This window comes from Daucus carota, chromosome 1 (assembly GCF_001625215.2).
Source record: "Daucus carota subsp. sativus chromosome 1, DH1 v3.0, whole genome shotgun sequence".
NCBI lineage: Eukaryota > Viridiplantae > Streptophyta > Magnoliopsida > Apiales > Apiaceae > Daucus > Daucus carota.
The window spans coordinates 52,459,127-52,484,464 of NC_030381.2; the positions used below are offsets into that span (position 1 = coordinate 52,459,127).

A 25,338-nucleotide genomic window follows, 5' to 3' on the forward strand; every position below is an offset into this window, starting at 1 on the left:
TAAAAATAATTTTTTTATGAAATATTGTATGAGATTTATTTTTTATTTTTTTAATATTTTAAAATTTTAGATTGACCGGTTCTCATCATGGCATCAAAATTGTGATTCGAAGAAGATTTCAAATTTGTCCTAAGTCATGATGTTGAATTTGAGGACTTTATCTAACACTTTAAGCTTTTAAAGACATATCATTAAATTTGTATTAATTGAGATATTTTAAATATAAATTTGCGTTTAACATTGATAGTATATTGAACTATGAGTTATGATTTACCGTGAAAATATATGACATTATATTACTGTCGAGTCATAGATGATTTGTAAACTTGTAATTTAACAATTATTTGGTTTTTCGTTCAATTTGCTGCTTGTCTTTGCACTACTTCCGTTCAGAAAATATAAAAGGAGAAGAAAAACATAAAACTAGCAACAGAATACGCGCAAAATTTATCTCTAAATTGTGTAAAATTCATCTTCGAAAGGGAAGATATTCGGGCTGTTTATTTCGTAGAAGCAGAAGCTGCTTCTGGCTTCTGCTTCTCTTGATCCATTTGTGTAAATAAGTAAAAGCACTTTTAAAAAACTAAGAATGCTAACTTTTCTCTCAGAGTTTTACCTCTTTTCCAAACACTTTATTAACTTATTTATTTCTCATTTCTACTCTACTTGTTAAGAAATCACTTTTTTTAAACTAATCGAAAACGACCCCGTTGTTCACTCTCGTATCACTTAGGAGTGAAATATACAACCTGTTATGAGGTTGGAATACTCTTGAAACCATACAACAAAGGAACCAATCAAAAGTTTGGTATTTTAGTAGAAAGGTGTAAAATGAAGGCGAAATATTCATAATCTTTTTGGAATTATTGAAAGTCTGAACTTGGTGGAGTCGGGACCATTAGGCTTATGGTGTTCGAATTTTTCACTATAAATGCTGTCATTAGTTGGCAGTTAGTTGATTTAGACCTCACTTTTATGCGTGCTCCTAAATTTAATTTACGGAAAGTGACAATACCATGATTTTGCTGTTTGTGATCCAGGAAAACCAAATAAGTCAGGCAATTTGATCGGAAAGATAAATACTCTGATCATCCAAATCACGGAACACAGGGGATTTTGGTCATACATGTTTAAGTCTATCCACGGTGTAAATCCGTAAAATTTTCGAACTTTATGGATAAAAGTTTAAATACAAAAATTTTATTTAAAAAAGTTGTTGATAGACAAGAGCATCTGGGTTGACCCACCAACTCAAGAATTATAGAATTTTATCACAATTTTTTGGGTTAATCATAATTTTTTTAGTTAAATCATAATATAATTGATAATCGGTGATTTTTTAAAAAAAATATTCAAAAATTTAAGTGTGAATTTATAAAATACCAGACTGAGGGTCCTTGAAACAATCATAAAAATATGTATAAATTGAAATTGACTTTCGAGGAGGACCATAGTTATTCAACAAATCAAGATCAAAAAGATTTTACTCATGCCTCTCTGGCTCTCCGTATCTACATGTCATTTACAAATACCATATTTTACGATATTCCGCAGAAAATCTTTACCATTTGGACAGTTGAGCTACCGTGGCTTGGTGATAAGCAAGTTTAGTGCTTAATTCATAAATCTAACAAATAACAACCATGTAATCACGAATCTAATGACATCAAAGCGTCCTTTTCTATTTGTTCATCTGAATAAGTTTCAGGTAATTCGGCTTAAATTCTCACTTTTAATAACTAATTTACTTTGATGCATCGCTATCATCCGGCCGTTCATAAAAAAATTCACATTTCTACTTTAGCTACAAGTGCGAATATAGGGTCTGTTTGTTTGCCAAAAGCGGCTTCTGCTTTTGGCTTCCGTTTTTCTTGATTCGTTTGTGTAAAGAATAGAAGCACTTTTCAAAAGCTGAGAATGCTAACTTCTTCTTTTTTACCGCTTTTGCCTCTTTTTCAAATACTTTATTAACTTATTACTTCTTACTTCTGCTTCACTTCTCTAGTTTTAGAAAGAAGTCACTTATTTTAAGCTTGCTCAAACGGCTCCATAATCTAAGGCAATCTTCCAAAAACTAGTTATGCACATGACATGAAGCTTTATACAGAATTGCCTCCATATTGATCACAGATAATAAATAGTTGAAACCCGTCTGATTTTGGAAAATTAAGTAGCAATTTTTAAATGTCGAGCTTTGTTTAAAACATTAGTGCAAATTATTTTGGTTTTCAGAGTGCATTGTTATTTTTTTTATTTTTATACAATAATCTTGACCATAACAGCTTAATAATAAACAAACAAATAAATGATTATTTAATTCAGTTTCAGGTTTTATCTGATATATTCAATCACATAGGCAGTATGCAACTATGCATGCTTCCTAGGGGTGAGCAAAAAACCGAATTGAAACCGAAACCGTAACCGAAACCGGTGAAAACCGATAAAAACCGAACCGCCTAAAACCGAACCGATCCGAAACCGAAAATTTAAAAACCGAACCGATTATAACGGTTGCGGTTCCGGTTTTAGGCCAAAACCGAACCGCAAAAACCCGAACCGAACCGATTATTAAAATAAATATTATTTATATTTATATATATGTATATTACACATAATTTATATAAATATTTATATATAACATATAAATGTGATGAACAAAGTAAAATGAGACGGGGGAGGTTACTAGGAAGTGGGGTTGAAATGTGCTGAGGTTGTTTCGTTAAAATTGTTTTATCCGAACTAGTTCTTCCACCGAGCACTTTCTTTTAGTATCACTACAATTGAGTCGCTAATCTACTTCCATCATGATCCCCACATAATATATAAGTTTCATTTGTAATATGATCTTGTTTAAATCCGATAATATAATAATGTGGTTCGTTATTAAATTTGAAGTATATATCGAACCAACATAAGTTATCTACTAATTTAATTTGAAAGTATGTTTCTTATTTTTATTTATTGCGGTTCTAAAACCGAAACCGAACCGTTTGAAACCGAACCGAGATTTTTTGAAACCGAAACCGATCCGACGGTTCGATTGCGGTTGCGGTTTTCAATTTTAAAAACCGAACACTTGCGGTTCCGGTTGCGGTTTTACCCTAAAACCGCACCGATCCGCACCGTGCTCTCCCCTAATGCTTCCTATTGTCAGCTGCTCATGAGCACTGTCATACAAAATATGATTTATTTTTATTTTATTATTTAATTAAGACTTGACTTGTAAATAGTTGGATCCTAAGACAAGGAAAGCTAAGATTTGCTTAGCCCTAATATTTGAATTAAGATTGAGTCCATTAGTTGATTGTGACAGCTGCTTCAAAGGCGGCAATTTTTTTTTTTGCAAATGTAGATTCGGAGACTTCTCATGATTATGTAATATTTTCTAATTCAAAACCAAGGAAAAGTATATTATAGTTAGATAGTATATTATTTAGTTGACCAATATTTTTCTTTTAGTGTGGGCGGCACAGTGCTGCTTGACTGCTTGTAAAATGTTTACTTAAACAGAACTGACGATTTTACAAAGTCAATGAATTTAGATTTTATATGTATGATTTTTTTTTGAAAGCGATTTTATTTGTATGATTTAATCAGGTAGAGTCTAAGCACGATACTCCCCCGTGTCCTTCCTTAGTTCCTCTGCGCAAGTTATTTAATTTTTTTTATACACAATATATTAGTTTTTAATATATGTTAAAAATCTTAAAATCATGTGCAGAAAATAAAATAATTTTATAGAAATTTATAAGAAGTATTATTTTATTCAGGGGTCCGCCTATAGGCGGAGTAGTCATGTGCCTATATTTAAATCTTGAAGGATCCCAATTATTTTATAAATATGTATAGCTATGTAATTATTATTTAATTTATAATCATTTTTTATTTATGTGACATATTAATTTATTTTTTAATACAGTTTTTTCTACTTGAAAAATTTGTATATAATATTTAATTAATTAATTTATTTTATTGATTATTTATATTTTCATTATTTCACGTCTTTAATTTACAAAGATTCTATAATTTAATTTCGACTACGATTCCTCAAATCCGACCCGTCCTCATTTTACTCTCTATTTCTGATTCTGAAATGAGAGATGGAGAGCAACATCAACCGAGATTAACGTACGCAAGATTTGCATGCATGATCATCGAAATCATTTGTTTGAATAGGTAGGCATTCGGTATTACTCCGAGATTGTGAAAATCTTTTAGATTGGTAATATCACCAATCAGTACAATTGCATTAACGTATGTAAGTGGGAGTTTCTTGAATAAGTCGCACTTCAGTTTCGATAATTCATGCTCATGATCAACTATATTAATCTTTATTCTTTTCTTTAACAACCCCTTGAATTTATTTGTTTAATCCTTTAGTTATTAGCTGGTGTTGCAATCAGGTATCTGAGAAATTAGATCATCTTGATTTCATTCAAATCCCAAAAGATTTTCTTGCTCTAGATTTTCAACTAAAACATGCACCGATCAATGATATCGTATCTAGTCGACATCGGGGTTCATGGATTAGTTCAGATCGAGGAAATGTTCAAATTGGGATACAATTTCAAAAATTATTATGTTTCCCAAATTTAAAATTTTTAAAATAAAACATAGAAAAAAAAAAGGAGAAAAGAAATACAACAGGGAATGAAACTCCAATAGCGATCTGACGAAAAAACTTCAAAATGATTTTACAAAAAATCGTTATAGGTTATTTGTCTCTACACACAAGTGTCTTGCCTGAATAATGAGTAAATTTTGTGTATTACGGTTCTAGCAAATATTATTAAGAATACATTGATACAAAAAAAAATTATAAAAAATTTAAATGCAAATGTAAATCATCACGAAACCCTTAAAAATCTGAGGATATTGGATTGAGATTATTTAAATTCATTAAAATCTGATGATACTAGAATTCTAGTATTTAGTTTATATTTTATAAAAATAAAGAGTTTGTGGGATTGTTAATGTATTTTATGATTTTTGAGATTTTATCATAATCAATAAGATTTTGAAGTATTGTACTTGAATTCCAAAAACTCTATGTTAATTTTATAATATTTTATCAAGAACCACGTAAAACTAAAATCATTTATAATCATTAAAATCTCAATTAAGTACTCCCTCCTTCCCATTTTAATTGTCCAGTTTGACTTTTGGATGGTCAAACTGACCAAACTTTGACTGAGAGTTACACATATTGTATAATTTTAAGAAATAAAAGAAATTATATCATTATAAAGTATATACAATATATTATAAAATTTAATTTTTAGTTTTTTAAAATAATAACAAATTTGTTCAATATGCTTGGTTAAAAATTGGTCTTGACCAATGAAAGTCAATACAGGACAATTAAAATGGGAAGGAGGGAGTATATAATCTAATTTCCGCGTGTTTAATGACATTCAAACATTTTTCTTCTGTACAATTAATTTTTCTCATTTTGATCTTGGACCGCCATACATGTTTTGTTTTAGACAAGGCCACAATTTATAGAGTTTGGTGGCCCATGAGGCTTCTTTTAACTAACATGGCACACAACTTCTATAGGAAACTGTTAGTTTTTGGGCAAAGTATTGGATTGGATAATCCATGCAGAAATGTACTCATCCGGCCCAAAAATTTCTCTGCACGCAGAAATATATCATTTTCTTTGCAATTTACTTTTTAAGATGGTTGTATTCAGTTTTTTATATTTTAAAACTTACGAACTATAATAAAATTTAATAATATAAAATTCAACTACTTCCCTTACTTTTCTCCGAAATACTTTCTTCGTATATTAAATATCAACCGGTCTCACCATTATTTTTATTTTTATTTTTTTCATTCATATTTTAATTATTTCTTAATCTTCGTGCACAACGTAAATATAAATATTTGATTGAGATGGAGAGAGCATATATTAGTTATCCATAATTGATAATTTTTTTCAATTACCGTTATTACAAATTTAGTAGATAAATATATATAGTTTGGAATCCGAGTAGCACGTCGGTAAAAAATGTAAGTGTGTAAATATTTATATTAAGTATAAGATATACATATAATAAAATTAATAATAATATTATTCTTAATGAGTGTGAACGTTTCAACGTTAACATCGTTACACTAAGAATTTTGATTTTAAGATTCTTAAATAGGAGTTTGAATTATTTTTAAAAAATCTCATGACAGTGATTAATGCCTGAAAATTCAGGAATATTTTAAATAATGATATATTAAATCAATATTTTCCAATTTAATGGATATGATATATATAATTTATTTTATGTGGAGCACATATTATAAATTTCATAAAATCCGTCTAGTTCGATCCGCTAATATAGACGTGAGATTTAAATAACCAATATGTAGATATATTCTATTTTTGAAAATATATAGTTTATTTACATAAAATAATATAAATCAAATATGACCATAGCCATTGTGCTAAACATTCATCCCATGCTTAGAAAGTACATCTTTTTCATGTCACATAATCCAAATACCAATGTATTTTACTTTTAATATCATATTCAACAAGTTTTTTACATATAATAAGAACTCAAAAGTTAAATGATCTTTGTTTTATTAAATTGTTAACAATAATATATCTTCAAAAGTTTCAAAATGTGCAAAAAAATTGTACTGTATCTGAAAACGAGTAAACGAGGAGCCTCAAAATGAAGAATCTAGAAATTAATTTCGAAAAATATATAAATATTTTATGAAATCGCGAGACCGTATAAATATAGAGGGCCATTCGCGTCATTGACTCTTTTAATAAAACCCCAAAATCTGTTTCTCTTTTCTCTGTACATGTATGTATAACTCTGTATATACACACAACAATACAGACACACAAAAACGAGTTAAATTCGCCGAGCTGACTCAGTGAGTTAATCATGTCGATACGATTTAAGTTCCGAAGCGCCGTGAGCTTCGACGCGGTTGATATCGGCGAGCGGCCGGCGATCTCAGTCGGAGAGCTGAAGTCGAAGATCATCGCTCAGAAAAATCTCAATTTGTGCCAGGGATTCGATCTCGTGTTCTCTGATCATCTCACCGGCCAAGGTATGCATTTATATATGTGTATATGTTTGCGATTTGCTTGTGATTTTGCTGTGTTTTGTGTTAATCTGATGTTATATGTTATTAAATGTGTGTGGAAGAGAGAGAGAGAGAGAGAGGGAGAGGGGGGGAGAGAGAGAGAGATTGTGATTACTAATGGCTTGTTTTTGATTTGGCTTAATTTGATTGAATTCAGAGTATGGCGACGAAAACTATCAAATTCCAAGCAATTCGAGTGTCATCATCAAGAGAGTTCCTGCTGAATCAGTGTCTCCAGCTTTGTAAGTGTCTCGGAAATCCTATTACCGTTTAATAATTAGCAGTCCGTGTTAACATTTTGTGATCATTTTCTTATCTGTGAGATTAATTCTCTTGTTCTTAAGTTGGTTGATTAATTGTTATGTTTCTAATGAAAAATGAAACAGAGAGTCGAGGCACAGTTTTTTGATTTTGATGACGTATCAATGTATTCTCGATTAGGTTTACTCTAGGTTTGTAATTCTTGCATGCTTTTTCTACGTCACGAAGTTTGACCTAATACAGCGTAAGATTAAATCAAGTTTTATATGTGCACGTCAGCATTTGGATTATGATCTGGTAATATAATCATTGTGTTGGAATTTTGTATGTTTGCATTGCATGTGTACGTGAGCATGTGCAAATCAATTGAAAGTTTTCATTTTTCGGGACAAGTTTAAGTATCATCTTGCTCCGAGAACGTATTTTCTATTTACATAATCTATTTTTGCTGGTTTAGTTGGAATGTTTTTTGTCAGGAAAAGATGTTTATCATAATATTGTCTATATTTAATATCGTTTGTTGGCTAATTTACAAATATACCAGACTCTATGATTTTTTCCCTTATTCTCTTGTTTACGGTTTCCTTACTTATCCAACGTGCTTTACTGAAATGGTCCTTGTTATTTTAATTGCATTATATACTTCCATTGTTTTACATTACATTCTAATTTGACTATATACGTTTTTAAATTATTGACATTTTTAAATATCGAGACCAGCGTTATTAAAGCCATTCCTAGGCGCAAGGCGCGCCACACTACCCCCCCCACCATTGCAAAAAACGGCACCTGCCCATATTGTTTTGTGCTTCATTTAAGTAAAGGCCAAATATTATTTATATTAGAGCAATAATCATGTGGAGTCCTAATGATTAAACCCTTCTGACCCTTTGCATTTCTACGTATGGGTTCTGCAACTTGATGCAATTGCGGTTGTTCCGGTTGATTATAGTAGCGCATTTGTATGTTCTTGAATCGACAAGTATCTTATCATGTCATTCCATTATATAGTTATATTTATATATGCTTGGATCAGACACATGACCTTCTTTTTTAACTAGCTATTAGTGAAAGCTAACTGGATTGATTGGATGACTTTTGTCCAGGTTAGGAGGCCAAAATCTTCAAACAAATGACCTTGTTGAGGTTATTCCCAAAGGTAAGGATTATGCAATGTGATTCTTTAGTCACTCTTCTTGTGCTAAAACTTACCATGCTGCAATATCAATACAGGTCCTGATCATAATGGCACCAAAGGGAAATTACCACCAGAAAAGCTTGAACCAGAAGTCCAAGAGCATGTAAAGCTGGAGCCAGAAATCCAAGAGAATGTAAAGCTGGAACCAGAAGTCCAAGAGAATGAGAAGCTGGGAAAGTAAAAGCTCATCCTTTTCATTCTCTTATCCTTCTTATGCTTATCATGTATAAGCATTCTGACATGTTTTTTCTTCTTCTGAAAAAATAAATTTGCAGAGCGATCGACCCCTATGATTTAGCAGAGAAAAATCCTTCCTTAATACCAGAATTTAGATGCCCCATTTGCACGAAGGTTCTAAAGGAGGCTGTGATGACACGTTGCTGCCAGCGCAGCTTTTGTGAAAGATGTGAGTTGCCTTTATTAATCTGTCTTCTTTCTGCGAGTTGGAGCTCCCCATTAAGGGCTTCGCATGTGTTCTGAACTGCAGAGAGATAATGGACTCTTCACATGATAGCACAATTGCCAACTTAATTTTTTATCGTGCTACATTTATTGAGTTATATTTTATAGATTTTTTATACTTTCAAGAATAAGAATCATCATTATTTGTTTTTGCTTTTTGCTCTCAATGATTGTGCAGGTATTTGTGGAGTCCTCAATGAAAAGTCAAAGTGCCCTAAATGTTCTTCTGACAAATTTAAGGCAGAGGATTTACTGCCGAATGTGTCACTGAGGCTAGCAATTATGCAACTTCTTGAATCTCAAATTCAATGTTCTATCTCAGAAACTGCATTGCGGAGATATGCCCCAGGTAGAGAACTTATTACTAGCGAATTTCTCATTTTTCTTCATCCGTTAAGCTGGCAGAGAGATGATGGCGGTTCATACTCTCAACTAGTGCATAACCTTTTAAGTGGCTTTAACACAAATAAATGCAGATGAAGAATCTGGTATCCAGGCTAACGGTCTCTCTAGTGCTCTGACTATCTATCAGAAGAGGCAAACAAATGTTCTTTACGCTTCTGCTACTGAGAAAGGATCAAACCGCTTACTGGGAGAATCTTATCATGGTGAATTGAAAACCGGATATCATCCAGGTCTTGCTGATTGCCAAGGAGAGAATCATCCCTTCAATTTGCATCAAAATCATGGGCGAGAGAAAGGTATGGATTCAGTATGGCATATTTTGTCCTTCTAGAACTATATTTGGTGGCATAGTTTAGCTGCTATAGTGCTATACTTTTCCTGTTTTCCATGCAAACACATATGGTCAGTGCATGTGAGTGTTGTTGACATGCTGTTGGTCATTTTATTAATGCAGGTGAAAACAGAAAAGTTTCAACTACTGCTAGATACAGAAAGGTATGTACCAGGACTACAATTCTACCATCTTATAACACTTTTGAGTTTTGACTAATTTATTGAGAGAAGTAGAATTTATAACAAATATGCTGGCAGCTCCTGGCTTATTGTGCTAGTTAGATGATGAAATACTGGTTCTTGGTTCTCTTAACACTGTTGCCACATGATCGTATATCCTTACAATTTTGATACCCCCTCCTTGATTTGATTGTAAGCGTTCATTGAAGTAAAAAAGTAAACCTTTTACGGAAATAATATGACTTTCTAGACATGAATATATCTAGTTAAAAATATTCTTACACTTTTATAGCTAGGCACAATTTTTTTGTCTCCAGATATATGCTTCACAACAATTCTGCTACATTCTATTTATAATCATCTCAAATTTAATTTTTATGTTATGGGCATTGTAAAGCCATTAACTCTTTTTCCCCTTGTCTTAAAAACCAAATGTTGTTTGATACAAAAATGAAAATATAACTTTAGTTAATTGAACTATCAATGTAGATCTTTTAGGGTATGTACGTATCTTGATGTAAATTTATTTATCTGATGAAAGCGCAATTTTTTTAAAGAGAAAATTCATCAAATAAGAAACAGTATAATAATACCTGGCCAATAGAATGGAAGAAGTGTGTTTGCTGTCTCCTATGTAGAGGTCTTTTTCCAGTCAGCAAACAGTATGCAATCTGACACTAAGCTCAAATCAGTCGAGTCATATAAGATATAACCGTCTTTACGTATAGCTTTGAACCTAGAGAGCAATAGGTGTATTCTGTAATAATTTGTTTAGCAACAAACTGCCTGAATCACTGATGCTAATATCGTGAACCTCAACAAGCTGGAACGTAATTTGATTTTAATTTTGCACATTATGTATCTCTTTCTCACCCAAATAATTTATCGGAGATCAGGCGGACCGTACATGTTACATGTGTGACGCTCCTAACCATCTTATAAAAGAATGTCCCTTTGTCAATGGTCCACATCCTTGGCTACAGACAGGTAATATACTGCACCTCCTATTTTTTTGTTCACAGATTAATAGATTATAATTTTAAGCTTGCTGCAACTTACTTTTGTTCAAATGCTAGGTAATTCTATGTATTCAGTGGGGGCGAGACCAACTTTTGCAGCACCATATTGGAACAACACTGCATATGGTCCTATGAGGCCTTTTACTAATTTATATGCAAATCATGGAATGATGCCCTATAATTCGTCTATGTTTCCGGTCTCACCTGTTGGTGTTTCTCCATACATGGCAGCTATAACTGCCCATAGGTAAAGTTGCTATATTTATGTGCTGTGTGCTTTCTGAATGGAAAACCCTTTTTCTCACCGAGTGCATTTAGATTGATACTTGAAACATCTTTCAGTGGCTTTCAAAGTATGGCTGGTATGGCACCCCTAGCAGGAAACAGAACAGAATATCCCTTTAGGCATGAAGATTTTTTGAAAATTGAGAGTTGCGACATCAGAGGGAACCGGTCAAAGGAATACATGATGAGGTAACTTATTACTCTACATGAAGCAATATATTGACTTGAAGTCCATTTTTGTAGTTTCCAAAAATAAAGTAAATCCAATCGCTTCTCTTTCCTGATAGTGTACATAAATGTTGCTTTTTGGGTGTGGTGGTCAGTTGTAATTACCACCAGATAAATGTTATTTCTGATCCATTCTTCTGATAGCTTCACCGAGCTTACTGTGAAACAAGCAAGCACTACTCACCATCGTTATGACTAATAATGCACAGAATATGCCTTTGCAGTGCACGCAATTTGTTTCCACATATATGTTAATAATATCTAATCTGTCTGCAATTTAGTTGTGTAATTAAACAGGTTGTCAAACTCAACCTTCAAGTTGGACATAAATCGCCATATGTAAAAAGTTTTCAATAACATGATGGCATGTTATATATTTTTTAGTTAAAAAAAACAATATTTAATATATCAAAAACTCATGTTTCTTTTACTGTTCTCCGTTTCGACATGCATGGGGTCTCAAGGGAGATAAGACTTTATCAAAATTGAGTTTCAGAAAGATAACTGTTTATTTATGCCTATATAATTGTTAAAGATACCAAAGTATCTGTTACGATATCAATTGTCAAACACGAAATTGTGACTATATCCATTCCCCTTTATACAATTATGGAAATTACTTGGAAAGAAGTTGATAAGAAAAATGAAAATTCCCCATATCTCTAAATCATTGTGTTGAGATGCTTACATATTAAATTTATGGAGAAGTATATATACCTGTTTTAGTTGCTGAGATTTAGGATGGGAGGCTTTTAATCTTCATAAAATTATAAGCTTGGAGTAAAATGCTCTAAAATATTCTTATTATGATTAGTTGTAGTCTATTGTACATTTGTTATACACATATTTCATCCTTCTATGAATTTTTAATGATTAACTAACATATATGTTAACTTGGTTAGCTTTAATTATCTTGTGTATATTCTTCTTTTCATTCTGGATTTTTGATAGAGTTCTGCTTTCCAGAAAACAGCCCAGTGATGATGATGGTGCCGGCATACAGACGAATCGCCATAATCTGCCAAAAAGTTCAGAAGAATACTTATTTCATAAAGAGAGGAAAAACAGTGGGAGCTACTCGGGGGAGAAAAAACCTCGAAGATCGCGTGGTGATGATCTTCATGCCGGAGATTTTGATTGTAAAGCACACTCTCGGCATGATCGACATGGGAAGAACTCTCGGTCATTAACTAGAACAGGAGATAGGAAAGCATATCACAGGGAGAGATCAAATTCTGGCGCGGAAGATATGTCCAACAGCCCTGATAGATATGTTGATGAAAGGCATAAACATCGTCATCATAAAATCACCAGGAACCATTATGAGCGAAGGGGGCATTTTGGCAGTGATTCTAATTGGAACGAGGGTTGTGATGGCCAGAAAGATAAAAGAAGGGTTTACTCTGATGAAAAAGGTTTTAGTAAGAAGCATGCCTGCTCGTTTGGCTCTGGTGAAGAATCAAGTTTTTCTGGCGATTGGGAAAAGCGGCGGAGAGAGGGAGTTCACATTAGAAGTTCCAAACATGCTAGAGAAGGCACTAAATACACTCGAGATGAATTATTTTGTAGGTCCAAAATGGTCAGGCGGGATGAGGACTCTGGAAAGGACAATTATCAACTGAAGCGGAAAAGAGTTTACTAAAAGGATAAGATATTAAAAAATGCATGGCTTGAAGGTGAATGTGTAAATGAAGTAACATATATATGCCATGTGGTACCTGTTCAATACAGTCAGGTATCTTGTATCAGTTTGGGTATACTTAAAAATCTTAGTTTAAACTTTTGACATTTAGGTTAAAATGGCCGATACAACTTACTAGATCAACATAAGCAGACATGCTAGGATCTAATTTGCAACCTTTTGTTGGCTTTGTTGAATACAGATCTTTAGAGTGGTGGATCTTTGGACAGTAACATCAGAATTAACTGTTGTTAATTTGTGCCAACTAACCCTTTTCACATATTTAACTTGAGGTGCGGAAGCTAGTTAGAAATGTTTTTGCCAGATAAGTGGCTGTAGAAAGGTAGGATTTTGACGTTCACCTGCTGTTCAACCATCCTTTTCCATGAAGATACTGTAGCTGTTTAAGGTATGTACTCTACTTGAAAACTGCTGCTACCTCACCGTGTGCGTGAGATTTGAAACGAAGAAAACAGGAAAATGAATTTAAGTGGTCTTCTCCATATTTCTTATCCAATAGTTCTATGGAGGGAGCAAAGGGGAACAGGGATGGTGGGATCCAAACCCAATTTACAAATGGAAAACAAATCACCATCATATTTTGAAACCGTTGGATTGTGCTCTATAAGTAATCAACTACCATATAACGTCTTCTTATGAACAAACAGAAGCTGCAAGAAGACTGCAGTCTGTTTTTTCCCTGGATTAAATTCATTTTCGTTCTGTTTTCAGTCTCACTAACACGGTGGTAGTCGTTTGCATTACTTTTAGATTGCGTTTGGGAACGTATTTCATTTCAAATTTTGGATTTTAAATGACATGATTTGATGTCTCATTTCATCAAATTCTCATCTTTATACTAGTATTTGAGTGTCCTGGATTTCAAATGAAATTCAAATCTATGTTTTTTTGTGCATCCAAACATGTCATTTGATCAAATCCAGGATTTCAAATGAAATCCAAGTTTCCAAACAAACCATTCTATTACTCTAAATATTCAGTTCTTGCATCTAAATAGTTATATAATATAGAATTTAAATGGGTTTATTTGCCTGAGGAAACCATTGAATGACAATTTTTCTTGCTCAAGTAGCCAGAAAGACAGGGATCAAATTTGACTTTCTGATTGCCACTTTCAGAGATCAGACCATTCTGAGGAAAAGGTATTGATTTCCCTTGATTATACAAAATTTGGGCTTTTTTTTATAGCCAGAAAAACAATATAATATGGTGTTTGACCTGAACATTTAGTAATTATGTAAAAAAAAAAAAACTAAAACTAAAAAGCTAGAAATATGTATCATATTGTTAATTGCAAGACTTATGTGTAGCACATATTACTTATATGTAGAGTACTTAAATATCTGTAAATGATGAGCACAATTGCATAACCCAGTGATGGGTTTATCCTCTTTTGTCTCTGGGACAAAAAAAAAATATCTGCAAATGATCAGAACCAAAAAAAAATGATTACAATGTTTCAAGTTGGAAGTAACAGAGGTCGGTATTCCGTTAGAATTTAGTATTTCAAAAGCATTGCCTGCATCTATCTTATATATATCTTGTCTATTATGTGTGTTTTAACTTTTAACTGTATAAGCATGTATGAGGCAACTTAAATCTACATATTTATATTATATTTCATGCCAATAATGTCACCTCTAGAATTTCTTGACAAATGAGGAATTAATAAAATCCCGATTAAATAGTTTTTTGAGTTCCAACACTCTTTAATATTAGTGGATATTTTTTGTGCAAGATCCTTTTATGTTTTTTGGTGGCTGTTCAACCTCGGAGGCAGACTTAAACATGTACACAGGTTGTTAAAACCTTATAAAACTTATATGATTTAGGATTTTATGAATGAAAATAAATTTTGCCGGAACCTCATCATTTGCCCAAAAATACAAGTTATACAGACAGAAATTCCCCTGCCTCGATGTTAAATTATATTGAGGACCAAGTCGTTGAAGTATAGTGATGATAAGTATTCGTGCACTGCGGACAATCCGGGTTCGATTCCCGGCAACGACATTTATATGCTTTTTTATCACTCTGCAATGGTATCAAACATTATATGTTATTATATGGTAATTCGGATGATAATATATTTCGTTTCGTAAAAGTTGTCTCATTTTCTGACAAAGTTTTAAATATAAATAAAAAATTATAAATGTGATTGCTGATATTAAGTTTTACTTTGTTAAAAGTTTTCTTTCTTTAATGTTCGAATTTTAATTATATATAGATATTTAGTAGTTTATTATACAAATAACTATTCTTATAATTTAAAAGTAAAAATTACTTTAAATTCGAAAACAAACGGGCTCGTGATCAGATATTGGTGTGTGTTCAAATAATAATGTAAGACACGAACTTGCAAAACTTATATAGCAGAACCTCTCTAAATTAATACTCACATGATCGATATAAATGAAATTTTCCATTTTCAAGAATTATTTTAGAGAGGTTTTACTATAAGATGTTCACAAAAGCCCCATGGGGTACTCGAAAAATATAAATAATACACACCAAATTTAATTGATAAAGAAAATTTAAAATTTATCAATTATATAAATCAGATATATTGATAAATATGATTTATTTCTATCGTAAACATTTTCTTTCAGAATATGCATTGACTTCTACCTGAGTTTGTACTCTGATGAGTTAAAAGGTTGATAGAATATGTAGTTTAATTTCTTCGTATTGTAATAGTTTGATTAATATGCACCACAATCTTCAATACTCCTTATTGTTTAATCCACTGTAACGCAAAAATGAACATCAAGTCGTTGTAGTATAGTGGTAAGTATTCCCGCCTGTCACGCGGGTGACCCGGGTTCGATCCCCGGCAGCGGCGCTTTTTTGCTTATTTTACCTTTTTCCCTATGGTCTATATTGCCGTTTAATACCAGATTACTTGCTCATTGTTGGTTCCAGATTATTGCTGATTGTGTTTCTTTGATTCAAATCAAAAGTTTTCTAAAGTTTTTCTTTCGAAAACTATCACTCTACCAGCAACTTTGAAATCGAAGTCTAGACACATCTCTGACATCTCTTCTACCCAGTAAAACATTAACTTTTCTGAGCCCCTGTTGGTCTTGTAAATCAGTAAAGCATTTACTAATTTTGAAACGGTTTTTCTATGGTGTGCCCATGGGCACACATTAAGCACCAAAATTTATAAAATTGGAGGGTTTTTATTGACCCCCCTGCAGTTACAACAACCACACCAATCAAAACCCTCCATTTTTATTAATGTTAGTGCTTAGCATGTGCCCATGGGCACACACTAGCCAAACCGATTTTGAAAACAAGGTTCTTGAGAGTTTCACTAGCTGATTAGATTGTCCCCTTTGTACAGTTTGCTAAATGTTTACTAACAATACATACTGTGGCAAGTACTGAAGAAGTTTCTGACCAAGGATCGATTAATAAACAATATCTGAAGATTCTGAACACATGTTATGCAATTTTATGACAGTTTGAGGTAGATGTAAGATGATCAGTCATCAACTCATCATGCAATGATGCCGCAGATATGCAAAAGAAAATTGAAGAATCCGGGGACTAAGCTACTTAGATGGTGCTTTACTCTATTCATCCACCGTCCTGAATAAGACCACTTCCCTAACCTCAGCTTCGACTATGCTCATATTTTTAATGTATCTGTCATGACTGAGGGAACAATATTTTGAAATGGTAGCGGTGTTTGTGTTTAAATGTTTATCTATCACAGGCTGAAGAACGAAACTCATGTCTACATGGAGGGGAATGCAAGACACATCCCTGTTCAAGGAGTGGCGTATTGCAAATGAAGATCAGGAGTTTGTTCTTCGGACAGCTGATGCACAGGACGAAGAAACTAGGATTTATGGACAAAAAGCTAGTTCAATGTACCGTGTCGTCTGTACGGTTCTTGAACCATGCATAATGTATATAGAACAATGGTAGCAACTAGCAAGTGTTTGTGTTTTATCTTGGGCTGCAGACTTTAGTGGTCTTGATTGCTCAGGCCTCTTCTACTTCTAGATTGTTTGATACTTTTAGATAAAATCTAATATGAATTCTGAAACTTTACCATGTAACCTGATCATATTTGCTTAACTATACATGATCCAATCTAGTGATTTCTAAGGGTAACACCTTAAGATTTTGGCAGAGTTGGTCATCAACAAACTAATTTGAGAATTAAAACATTTAGAAGTTTTATAGATCACACATGTAGTTAACACAATAGAGTAGTTTTAGATAATCATCTATAAGAAGTACTACGATATGAGATAAAATTTCACACAAGACATAACTGCAGATCAAGCCCTCTTGACAGGATCAAAGTTGGAGACACCAATAATAGCTCCAAGAATGGCAAGGAGCACCACACCACCTGCACCAATGCTGAGCAAGAAGTTATTGAGAGAAGGGGTGAGAGTGGAAGCAGCTGAAGCAGCCTCTGGCATCACCATTGAAGCTGTCAATGCTGCTGCAGTTAGCCCTGTGATTGCCTGCTCCTTGAGAGAAGCTTGGACTTGAAGCTTAGCTTTGGAGTTTGAGGTGACAGACACAGTCTTTTTGGACAGTTTTAGTGGGTTCAAGAAGGGACCAGAAGCTGGTGCTTGAAGGGTCTTGTGGCTTGCAGTTGTTAGTGGCATTGCCATTGAAACAGAAGCCATCTTTTTGGTTGATTGCTAGAGCTTGTGCTTTGTTGGTTTGGTTGTGTTTGTGAGTTCTGGTTGCTTGGTTGAGAGGAAGGTTAGATATTAGGTAGATAGAGTTTGAATAGAAATGAGAGGTGGAAGTTTGGAGTTTTTTTCTGCTGATTTGTCATTTTTCTATCTTATGTGGACATGTGGTTGGTCTGTTATCATGCTTTGTGAGATAAGGTTATCCATATCAGAAAAATTGTTTTCTTCTTCTACGTTTTTATTTTCACATTCACACACCATCACGTCTTTAGTGAAATTTAAATCCTCCGAATTCCCTAGTCGTTAGCCCAAAAATACTAGTAGCAAATTAGTACAAAATCAGTACACATTAGTAGATTATACTAGTAGCAAATTAGTATACATCAGTAGATTGATGCATATTGGACCCAACAACTCATCAAAGGTGGATCCAAAAGTTCTAACAAATTAATATACATTAGTTATTAGGTTTAAAAAAATACTTCTACTACAATTGAAGCTGGCATATAGGTATATCAGTATTCATATAATGGGTATTAGATATCTTGATTATCTAATTTTAAACTCCAATACAAAGTTGCAGAGAATTCATACAAAAAGGTAGTGAAATTAAGAACATGGAGAAATTCTATTTAATGTCAGAATGTGCGTTAATTGTTAGAAATCAGGCAAAAGAGAATGCACAGTCAAAAGGCACATACTAGGATTTAAAGAGTAATGAACACAGGTGAAGAAGCATAACTGATCTGAAGCAATATTACAGAATTCCAAGACAACAGAATGCACAAGGCAAAACAACCAAGTTTACATCTTTTAGCCAAGTTGACTAAACAAAAGGTCCTAACTTCCTTTAAGCAATCCTTTTAGGTCGGTTTTTGCAGTCACCTGGTAAGACAACCTCAGGAATCGGGACCAGACTTTCAGATACAGAGTTGAAGTCCATGCAGCTTGGCAGTGGCACCTAACATTCACATCTTCACCGCGCCAACAAACAACAAACACTTCTCAGAGAACTGTAGTAGACTAGTAGGGCATTCAAGTGAATCATACGAGCCTCAAGTTGCAACGCTGTAAAGGGTAATAGTCAGGAGATATGTTACATGTAGCCAATCTCAACATTCATATACAACTTCCATTTACATGTGACAGGGGAAAACTTCTACTAACAATGTAACTTTCCCACGAAACTTTTATAGGGTTTCACCTTTCCCATGATAAGATTTAATAGGGTCAACTCTGGTTGTCTCATAGATCATGAACACCACAACCAGAATAAGAAAGAAAGTACTTGTAATTGTGTGAAAAAGAGTGCTTTTTATGTTATGATCATAGAGACCCCATAACTGATAGATCACTTAAATTTAAGCGCCAATAAAATTCTGCTCAGTTTAAGTGACATTATATAGGGTACATGGGCACACACCTGAACACAAGAGGAGAAGTAATCATCTGGCCGCATCTGAATTCACAACTTGAACTTCCTGCGGAAGTAGATTGTATTTGATACCCAGCTCTTCAAATATTTTTTTCATTTCTATGACCAGTTCAGATCTTCGCCGGTTCTTCTCTCCAAATTCTTGAAAGTTCATTGTGTGATTGAAAAACAGTGCCATCTTTATCTTGTTTACATTTTCAATCTCCTTCACCACCAAATTGTGGTTCGGATGCCAGTACTGGGGAGTTCTCTCTAAATACCTGGCCATGATTAAAGAGATACTGAGAACAATTGACAGGAAATGGAGAACAGTACTGGTCTAAGACACAAGCCAAGTTTTAGTACCACTTCTCATTAAAAATTGGCAAAAATAAAACAATAAATTCTTTTTTTATAAATATATTAAGACCAAGGTAAATGTACTTCTTGATCTTCTCTCTTAGAGACCCAATCTTCTCCACTGGGGTTGTGAAGCAAATAGAGAACTCCAATGAATCTCCCATATCCGGGCTTCTGTAGAAATTGCTAATGGGCTTAGTAGCCAAGACTGAATTTGGATAGTATATCTTCTCCATATCATATCTTAAGAAGACTGTTGTTAAAATGTTCATTTCTTCAACTATCATCTGCCAAAATGCACACAGATAATCAGTTAATCAGTTAATCCAATAAGATCCATTTGATAGTGTCGGGCAGTAATTACCTGTACACCATCAATGACACAACGATCACCGACATCAAATGGATGCATCACAAATACAAATATGATAGCTTCAAATATTGTTTTGCAAGTGTTTCCAAATAAAAAGGCTGCTGCAACAAGCTGCGATGAAAGGAAGAGGAGTACTTTGGTTGTTGCAATTTCCACCAAGAGTAACCAGACTACAAAAACGATAACGATTAAGATCACAGTAACAAGGGTATTCAATTGCTTCACAGCTGTTTTGGTGTCATTTAATGCATGTGCTAGAGCTTTTCGACCATTATAAACCTTCACCTGCATCAGTAACACTGCATCAGTAACATGGAACTAAATCATGAATAACTAATATATAATCATTACAAATCGTATATCAGGGTTTTTTAAGTATAATTATACAACAAACTGGAAGAGAAAGAATATTTAATAATGATCCCTTGCTTTTATTAGCAACTCCAGCATAAGGAACAGGATTAAATACAGCCTCCTTCAAGGTTACGGGTTTTGTCTATGACTTAATAGCTATAACATGGGTATTAAAACCTATCTGCAAAAGGACCTTATGCATGCCATTTTCTTAACATGCTAAATGAAAAGATGTCAATAAGTATTAATATAGCATTATTGAGCATAATTTTTCAACTAGAAAGCCTAATTTTAAATCTTTCATCATACTAACAGCCGTAGTAAGGTATATGAATTGAGAATGCAGTAGAAATGATGTCTAATTGGGAATTTTAATTACCACCCATTCCGTCAAAGCTTTCTTGTCTATCTGTCCCATTTCAGCTACATCTATCAGAGGAAACACAAGATCAACCTCCTCCTTAAGCATGAATCTCCTCAGATCCAATTCATAAATGTACCTAGAGATTGCACACATATAATTGAAAAAATTAAGACTGCTGCAAATAGTGAAAGTAGAGAAAGAAATTGTCATGAAACAGATCTGCTTACATGGAACCAGGCTGAGCAACATTGCTGTATATGTGATAGGCAGCCGCAATTGCTTCCATCTCACTAGTTATCTCCTTATCAGTCTGTTCATTGTTACCGTAATAATCAGTTTCATCTAGAGAACTGGAAATGGTGGACAACCCTGAATTAGATATCACATCTACCAATATCTTCATTGTCCAAGCAGAAACTTTTTCTTGCTTTATCTGGTGCAGTTTGTTTATGTCAATTACTGCCTTCTTGGTATCTTCTTTCCCTTTCTTGCCTATCTTTTTACTTCGGAAACTAAATTGACTGCCACTGTCTGCTCTTCCTGCCATCAGTGGAGGCCCTGATAGGACCTGGAGAACATATTGATGGAAGATTGATTCTTGAACTCTATCAAAGAATGTGGTTACATGGAAAGAAGAAGCCAACACCTTAAGAAGCAATGTCTTAAAGAGCCACAAGAATGAGCAGATGAGCACAGAAACTATAGTCCACGTAATATAATCCAAAACCTTTGTCGCAGTAGCTGATCGATGAACCCCATTGTTGAACAACGAAAGCCAAGTTATAAGTATTAATGTCCACCAAAGACAGACCTGGGCACTCTTCTTTAAGCCGTGAACGAAATACAACACTTTTTTTCTGAACAAATAGTTCATCTCAATCACCAATACCACAAAATGCATAAACCAAGTAGTGAATAACATACCAGAAAAAGTGACCATTACAAGCAAAGACCATTTCCACAACTCCAAACCCCATATCCTTGTATGTTCCAATTTATCAATGGTCAAGCACGAAATCAAACTTCCCAAAATCACTAGAAACACTATCCAATCTATCAAAACCTTAATTTTCACCTTCTTATACTTCAGCTTATTCCGATTACTCACTTTCTTGTAAATCTCTTCATCCTCATCCACGATAACACCCCCAGGAGATGCCATCAAAGGCGTCCTAGGAGTATTAATAGAGACATTTCTATTCATATCTTTAAATGAATTATGAGCTGAAGCAGCTCTACTATTAGGCGAGGCTTGAGTAGACATATTTCTAGCAGGCGAATTACCACTAGATTTTAAACAATCTTGCATAAAATTGCTATCTTCTTCAAGCATATATGACTCAACTGAAATAGGCTGCTCTCCAAATCTCGACTTGGGTTTTGAGTACACTGACCTGGCAAGTGCTTTCCGCGGGGCAGTGCTCTCCTTTGTCGGAATTTTGGGAGGCCTATTGGGACTCGGAGCAAACCTAGCATTCTCAGGCGAAGGAGTTCCCATTGGCACAAACTTCACACCTTCAAAATGGGAATCGCTCGAAAGCCTCCGTGGCGAGTTCTTCACATCTTTTTCTTGTCTGGGCGAGTTCTTCACATCTTTTTCTTGTCCAGACACCATAACAACAACATCACCACTTCTCTTGGTCTCCAGCATACTAATTTCCCCAGTTTTCGAATTACCAACATTTGCAGCCATTAAACCCCTAACCTAACAAAGATCAAACCAATTCCATAATCATCACAGTAACACAAATTATGCTAAGGGGGGGAAATCAAGTAACTAATTAGACCCTCATATCATACAAAAACAGAATAAAAAACAAGAGCAACCCTCTTAAATGCACATTAATTTGCACTAGACTAGTTAAATAAAAACTGAATCAAATCTTGGACCACCTGAGTCTTGAGCTGTCCATTCATATATAACACATGTGTATTATACACAACAGTTCATAAACAATAACAACAAGCTAGTTATTGTAACTCATTAATATATTACTGCATATACACACAAACATTATTGAACCAGTCTCAGGTTGAGTCAGTAGACTGAGGGTTCCGGTCCCCGATAAACGATTATTACAGCATTGTCACTGTTGCTCATGTTATAACATGTTATAATATATTAGTATTAACGGTTTTTCTATGGTGTGCCCATGGGCACATGCTAAGCGCGGAAAATTTTGTGTTTGGAAGATTTTGATTGGCTCCTTACTCTTGATAATGGTGGACCCCCCTGCAAATACACCAACCACACCAATCAAAATCTCCCAAATACAAAAATTTCCGCGCTTAGCATGTGCCTATGGGCACACACTAGACAAACCGTAGTATTAATCATCTGTCAGGACCCGACTCGACTAATAAAATTATTACAAAACATAAATAAATTCCACAAAAATTATATTATAAGTGCTCATTAATACAAGTTGGTAGATACTTACCGGACAGGGAGTCTTCCGGAAGTGAAGCCGAGGAATTTTTAGCAGAACAAGAACACAGTGTAATAAAATAGAAGGATGATATATAGGTGAGAACGTGACAAAAAATCTTACTATACGTAATGATTATAATTTATAGTAGAGTTAATTACAGTTTGTAACCCCTAGGATTGCTCCAAACGCACTTAAGATCCTGAACTATCAAACGTGACATAATGCACCCTGAACTTTACATTCCCGTGCAAGTTGTAACCCATAGTCACTATTCCGTCCAAATATGCCGTTAACTTTAACTGTTTGAGAGGTAACAGTGTGTATATTAGTTTTTAACAGCTACTTTACCCCCTGTGACTCCTCAAAGTTTATGTATTATATTTTGAAATTATTTCTGAACACACACAACGATGTAAAAACTATTAAAATAATTTTTAAAATATGTATTTATTTTAAAATTTTAAAATAAGTCACATCGTTTATGTAAAAATAATAATAAATTTTCAGATTCTAAATCTAGATATATATTTTAACTTATTTTAAATTTTTTACATCGTTGTGTGTGTTCAGAAATAATTTCAAAATATAATACATAATTTTTGAGGGGTCACAAGAGGTAAAGTAGCTGTTAGAAACTAATATACACACTGTTACCTCTCAAACAGTTAAAGTTAACGGCATATTTGGACGGAATAGTGACTATGGGTTACAACTTGCACAGGAATGTAAAGTTCAGGGTGCATTATGTCACGTTTGATAGTTCAGGATCTTAAGTGCGTTTGGAGCAATCCTAGGGGTTACAAACTGTAATTAACTCTTTATAGTAAGACTTTAGTGTTTAGGTCACCGAAAATATGGGGCATGTATTGTTGAGCTTTTTGATTCTAAAATATTTCGGGAAAATTTTATATTAAAAATGTATCACGCCATCAAGTACACATGAATACATGACACTAGCTTGCGTGCTTGTTCAGTACTCACCCAATTATTTATATTGGGTTGGGGCACGGAGGTTAAAAAAATATGTATAAATTAATAGAAAAGTGGAAGAAAAATGGTGAGATCTATTAATTTTTAATATATAAAAAAGAGATAGTGTGGTAAAGTAATGGAAAATGAAGAAAAAGTGATAAAATGATGGGATCCATTAATTATTTTGGAAAAGTTTTGTGAGGTAAAGAATTGAAAGACATCCAAAAAGAAAAACGATAAAGAAACTGGTGAGACAGAGAGAGAGTATAATGCTATAATTACGTTTTTTTTGTAGAATAATAAAAATATCGCAAAGAGAAGTCTGAAGGGTTAGATTTTTCTGGATTAAGGTAGCATCAAATTTCGAAAGATTTTGCGGGCCTGTTTGCCAAAAAAAATTATAGCAAATTCCGGACTACAAGTGAAGATACACTTATTCGTATTTTTGTATAATAAAATTTATAAGTCAATTTTGGGCTTATAAATCGGAATCTGATTGTTAAAATCATTATCTATTTTAGTGGCTTATTATTGTTTTTGAAATTTGATTTTATAAAAATATATATAATCGCTTCAAAAGATAATTTATAATATTTATTATTATATTAATAATTTTTATACTCGATAAGTTGTACATATCCAAAATATTTTTTTAAATTAATCCAGACGCACATCTATTTTCTACTTTTCTTCTCTCGTTTTTCTTCTCTCGTTGTCCACTGCAGATTGATTATGAGAGTTCAAAAATGTCATATTCCTAAATAACTCACATCCGACAATTTATTATTTAAAGGGAGCAATATAACTCGATGTCGAGATGCGAATTGTTTGTTTGTGTAGATGGTGGCCGGAAATAGATATGAGAGCTAGAAAAGTTGATAATCAATATAATATCGTTTTAGAAATAGGTAATTAGTAATATGTATAATCAAAAATTAGTTTAACTAACATGTAAATAGTAGTAGGGGGTAAAAATTAAATTATTTTCTAAAAAAATATGCATAGAGAACAGATTTTTTATTGTTAGAATGATAAAAAGTAAATAATGTAAACATGAATTTCTTTCTTTTTATTTAATGAATATGCATGCCTCTCGGGTATAATGATTACGTTATATTATAAATTATTGATTATTGATAAAAGAGAGAGGATAAAGAGGAAATTTTTCGAAGTACAGAAGCATCTTTCTAAAAACGTCACATCCGTGTATACCTAACAAATTGAAAGT

General features: G+C 33.5%; 3 protein-coding genes and 1 non-coding gene across 8 annotated transcripts; 2 read left to right on the plus strand and 2 right to left on the minus strand.

Annotated features, from left to right (window-relative positions):
* The first annotated feature begins 6,792 nt into the window (after nt 1-6,792).
* LOC108203396 (uncharacterized) lies at nt 6,793-14,413 on the plus strand. Of its 3 annotated transcripts, none has more exons than XR_010288184.1 (13): nt 6,793-7,065; nt 7,259-7,343; nt 8,469-8,521; nt 8,596-8,737; nt 8,836-8,966; nt 9,201-9,371; nt 9,499-9,723; nt 9,882-9,922; nt 10,837-10,927; nt 11,017-11,206; nt 11,302-11,433; nt 12,439-13,207; nt 13,356-14,413. XR_010288184.1 is itself a non-coding variant. In XM_064086041.1 (12 exons), the coding sequence occupies exons 1-12, from the start codon at nt 6,897-6,899 to the stop codon at nt 13,112-13,114; spliced, it is 2,121 nt and encodes a 706-aa protein (XP_063942111.1). In that variant the 5' UTR covers nt 6,793-6,896; the 3' UTR covers nt 13,115-13,260. The 3 variants fall into 3 exon arrangements, 1 of the variants encoding a protein (XP_063942111.1); XR_010288183.1 differs by having other exon boundaries at nt 12,424-13,207; nt 13,356-13,493; XM_064086041.1 differs by lacking the exon at nt 13,356-14,413 and having other exon boundaries at nt 12,424-13,260.
* Nucleotides 14,414-15,944: 1,531 nt separating this feature from the next.
* Nucleotides 15,945-16,016, plus strand: TRNAD-GUC (transfer RNA aspartic acid (anticodon GUC)). Its single transcript has one exon. It is a non-coding gene; the product is annotated as a tRNA-Asp (tRNA).
* A 1,323-nt stretch (nt 16,017-17,339) lies between these two features.
* On the minus strand, nt 17,340-17,951 carry LOC108210151 (uncharacterized). The gene has a single exon (XM_017381426.2). The coding sequence runs from the start codon at nt 17,827-17,829 to the stop codon at nt 17,470-17,472; it is 360 nt and encodes a 119-aa protein (XP_017236915.1). The 5' UTR covers nt 17,830-17,951; the 3' UTR covers nt 17,340-17,469.
* A 569-nt stretch (nt 17,952-18,520) lies between these two features.
* Nucleotides 18,521-23,277, minus strand: LOC108204906 (mechanosensitive ion channel protein 10). 3 transcript variants are annotated; one of them, XM_017374586.2, is made up of 7 exons: nt 23,148-23,277; nt 20,934-22,406; nt 20,722-20,842; nt 19,980-20,273; nt 19,700-19,902; nt 19,265-19,536; nt 18,521-18,909 (listed from the first exon to the last, which is right to left on the minus strand). In XM_017374586.2, the coding sequence occupies exons 2-6, from the start codon at nt 22,397-22,399 to the stop codon at nt 19,287-19,289; spliced, it is 2,334 nt and encodes a 777-aa protein (XP_017230075.1). In that variant the 5' UTR covers nt 22,400-22,406; nt 23,148-23,277; the 3' UTR covers nt 18,521-18,909; nt 19,265-19,286. The 3 variants fall into 3 exon arrangements, with proteins under 3 accessions (XP_017230075.1, XP_017230073.1, XP_017230072.1); XM_017374584.2 differs by lacking the exon at nt 23,148-23,277 and adding an exon at nt 22,600-22,721; XM_017374583.2 differs by lacking the exon at nt 23,148-23,277 and adding an exon at nt 22,600-22,638 and having other exon boundaries at nt 20,934-22,411.
* Between the last annotated feature and the right edge of the window lie 2,061 nt (nt 23,278-25,338).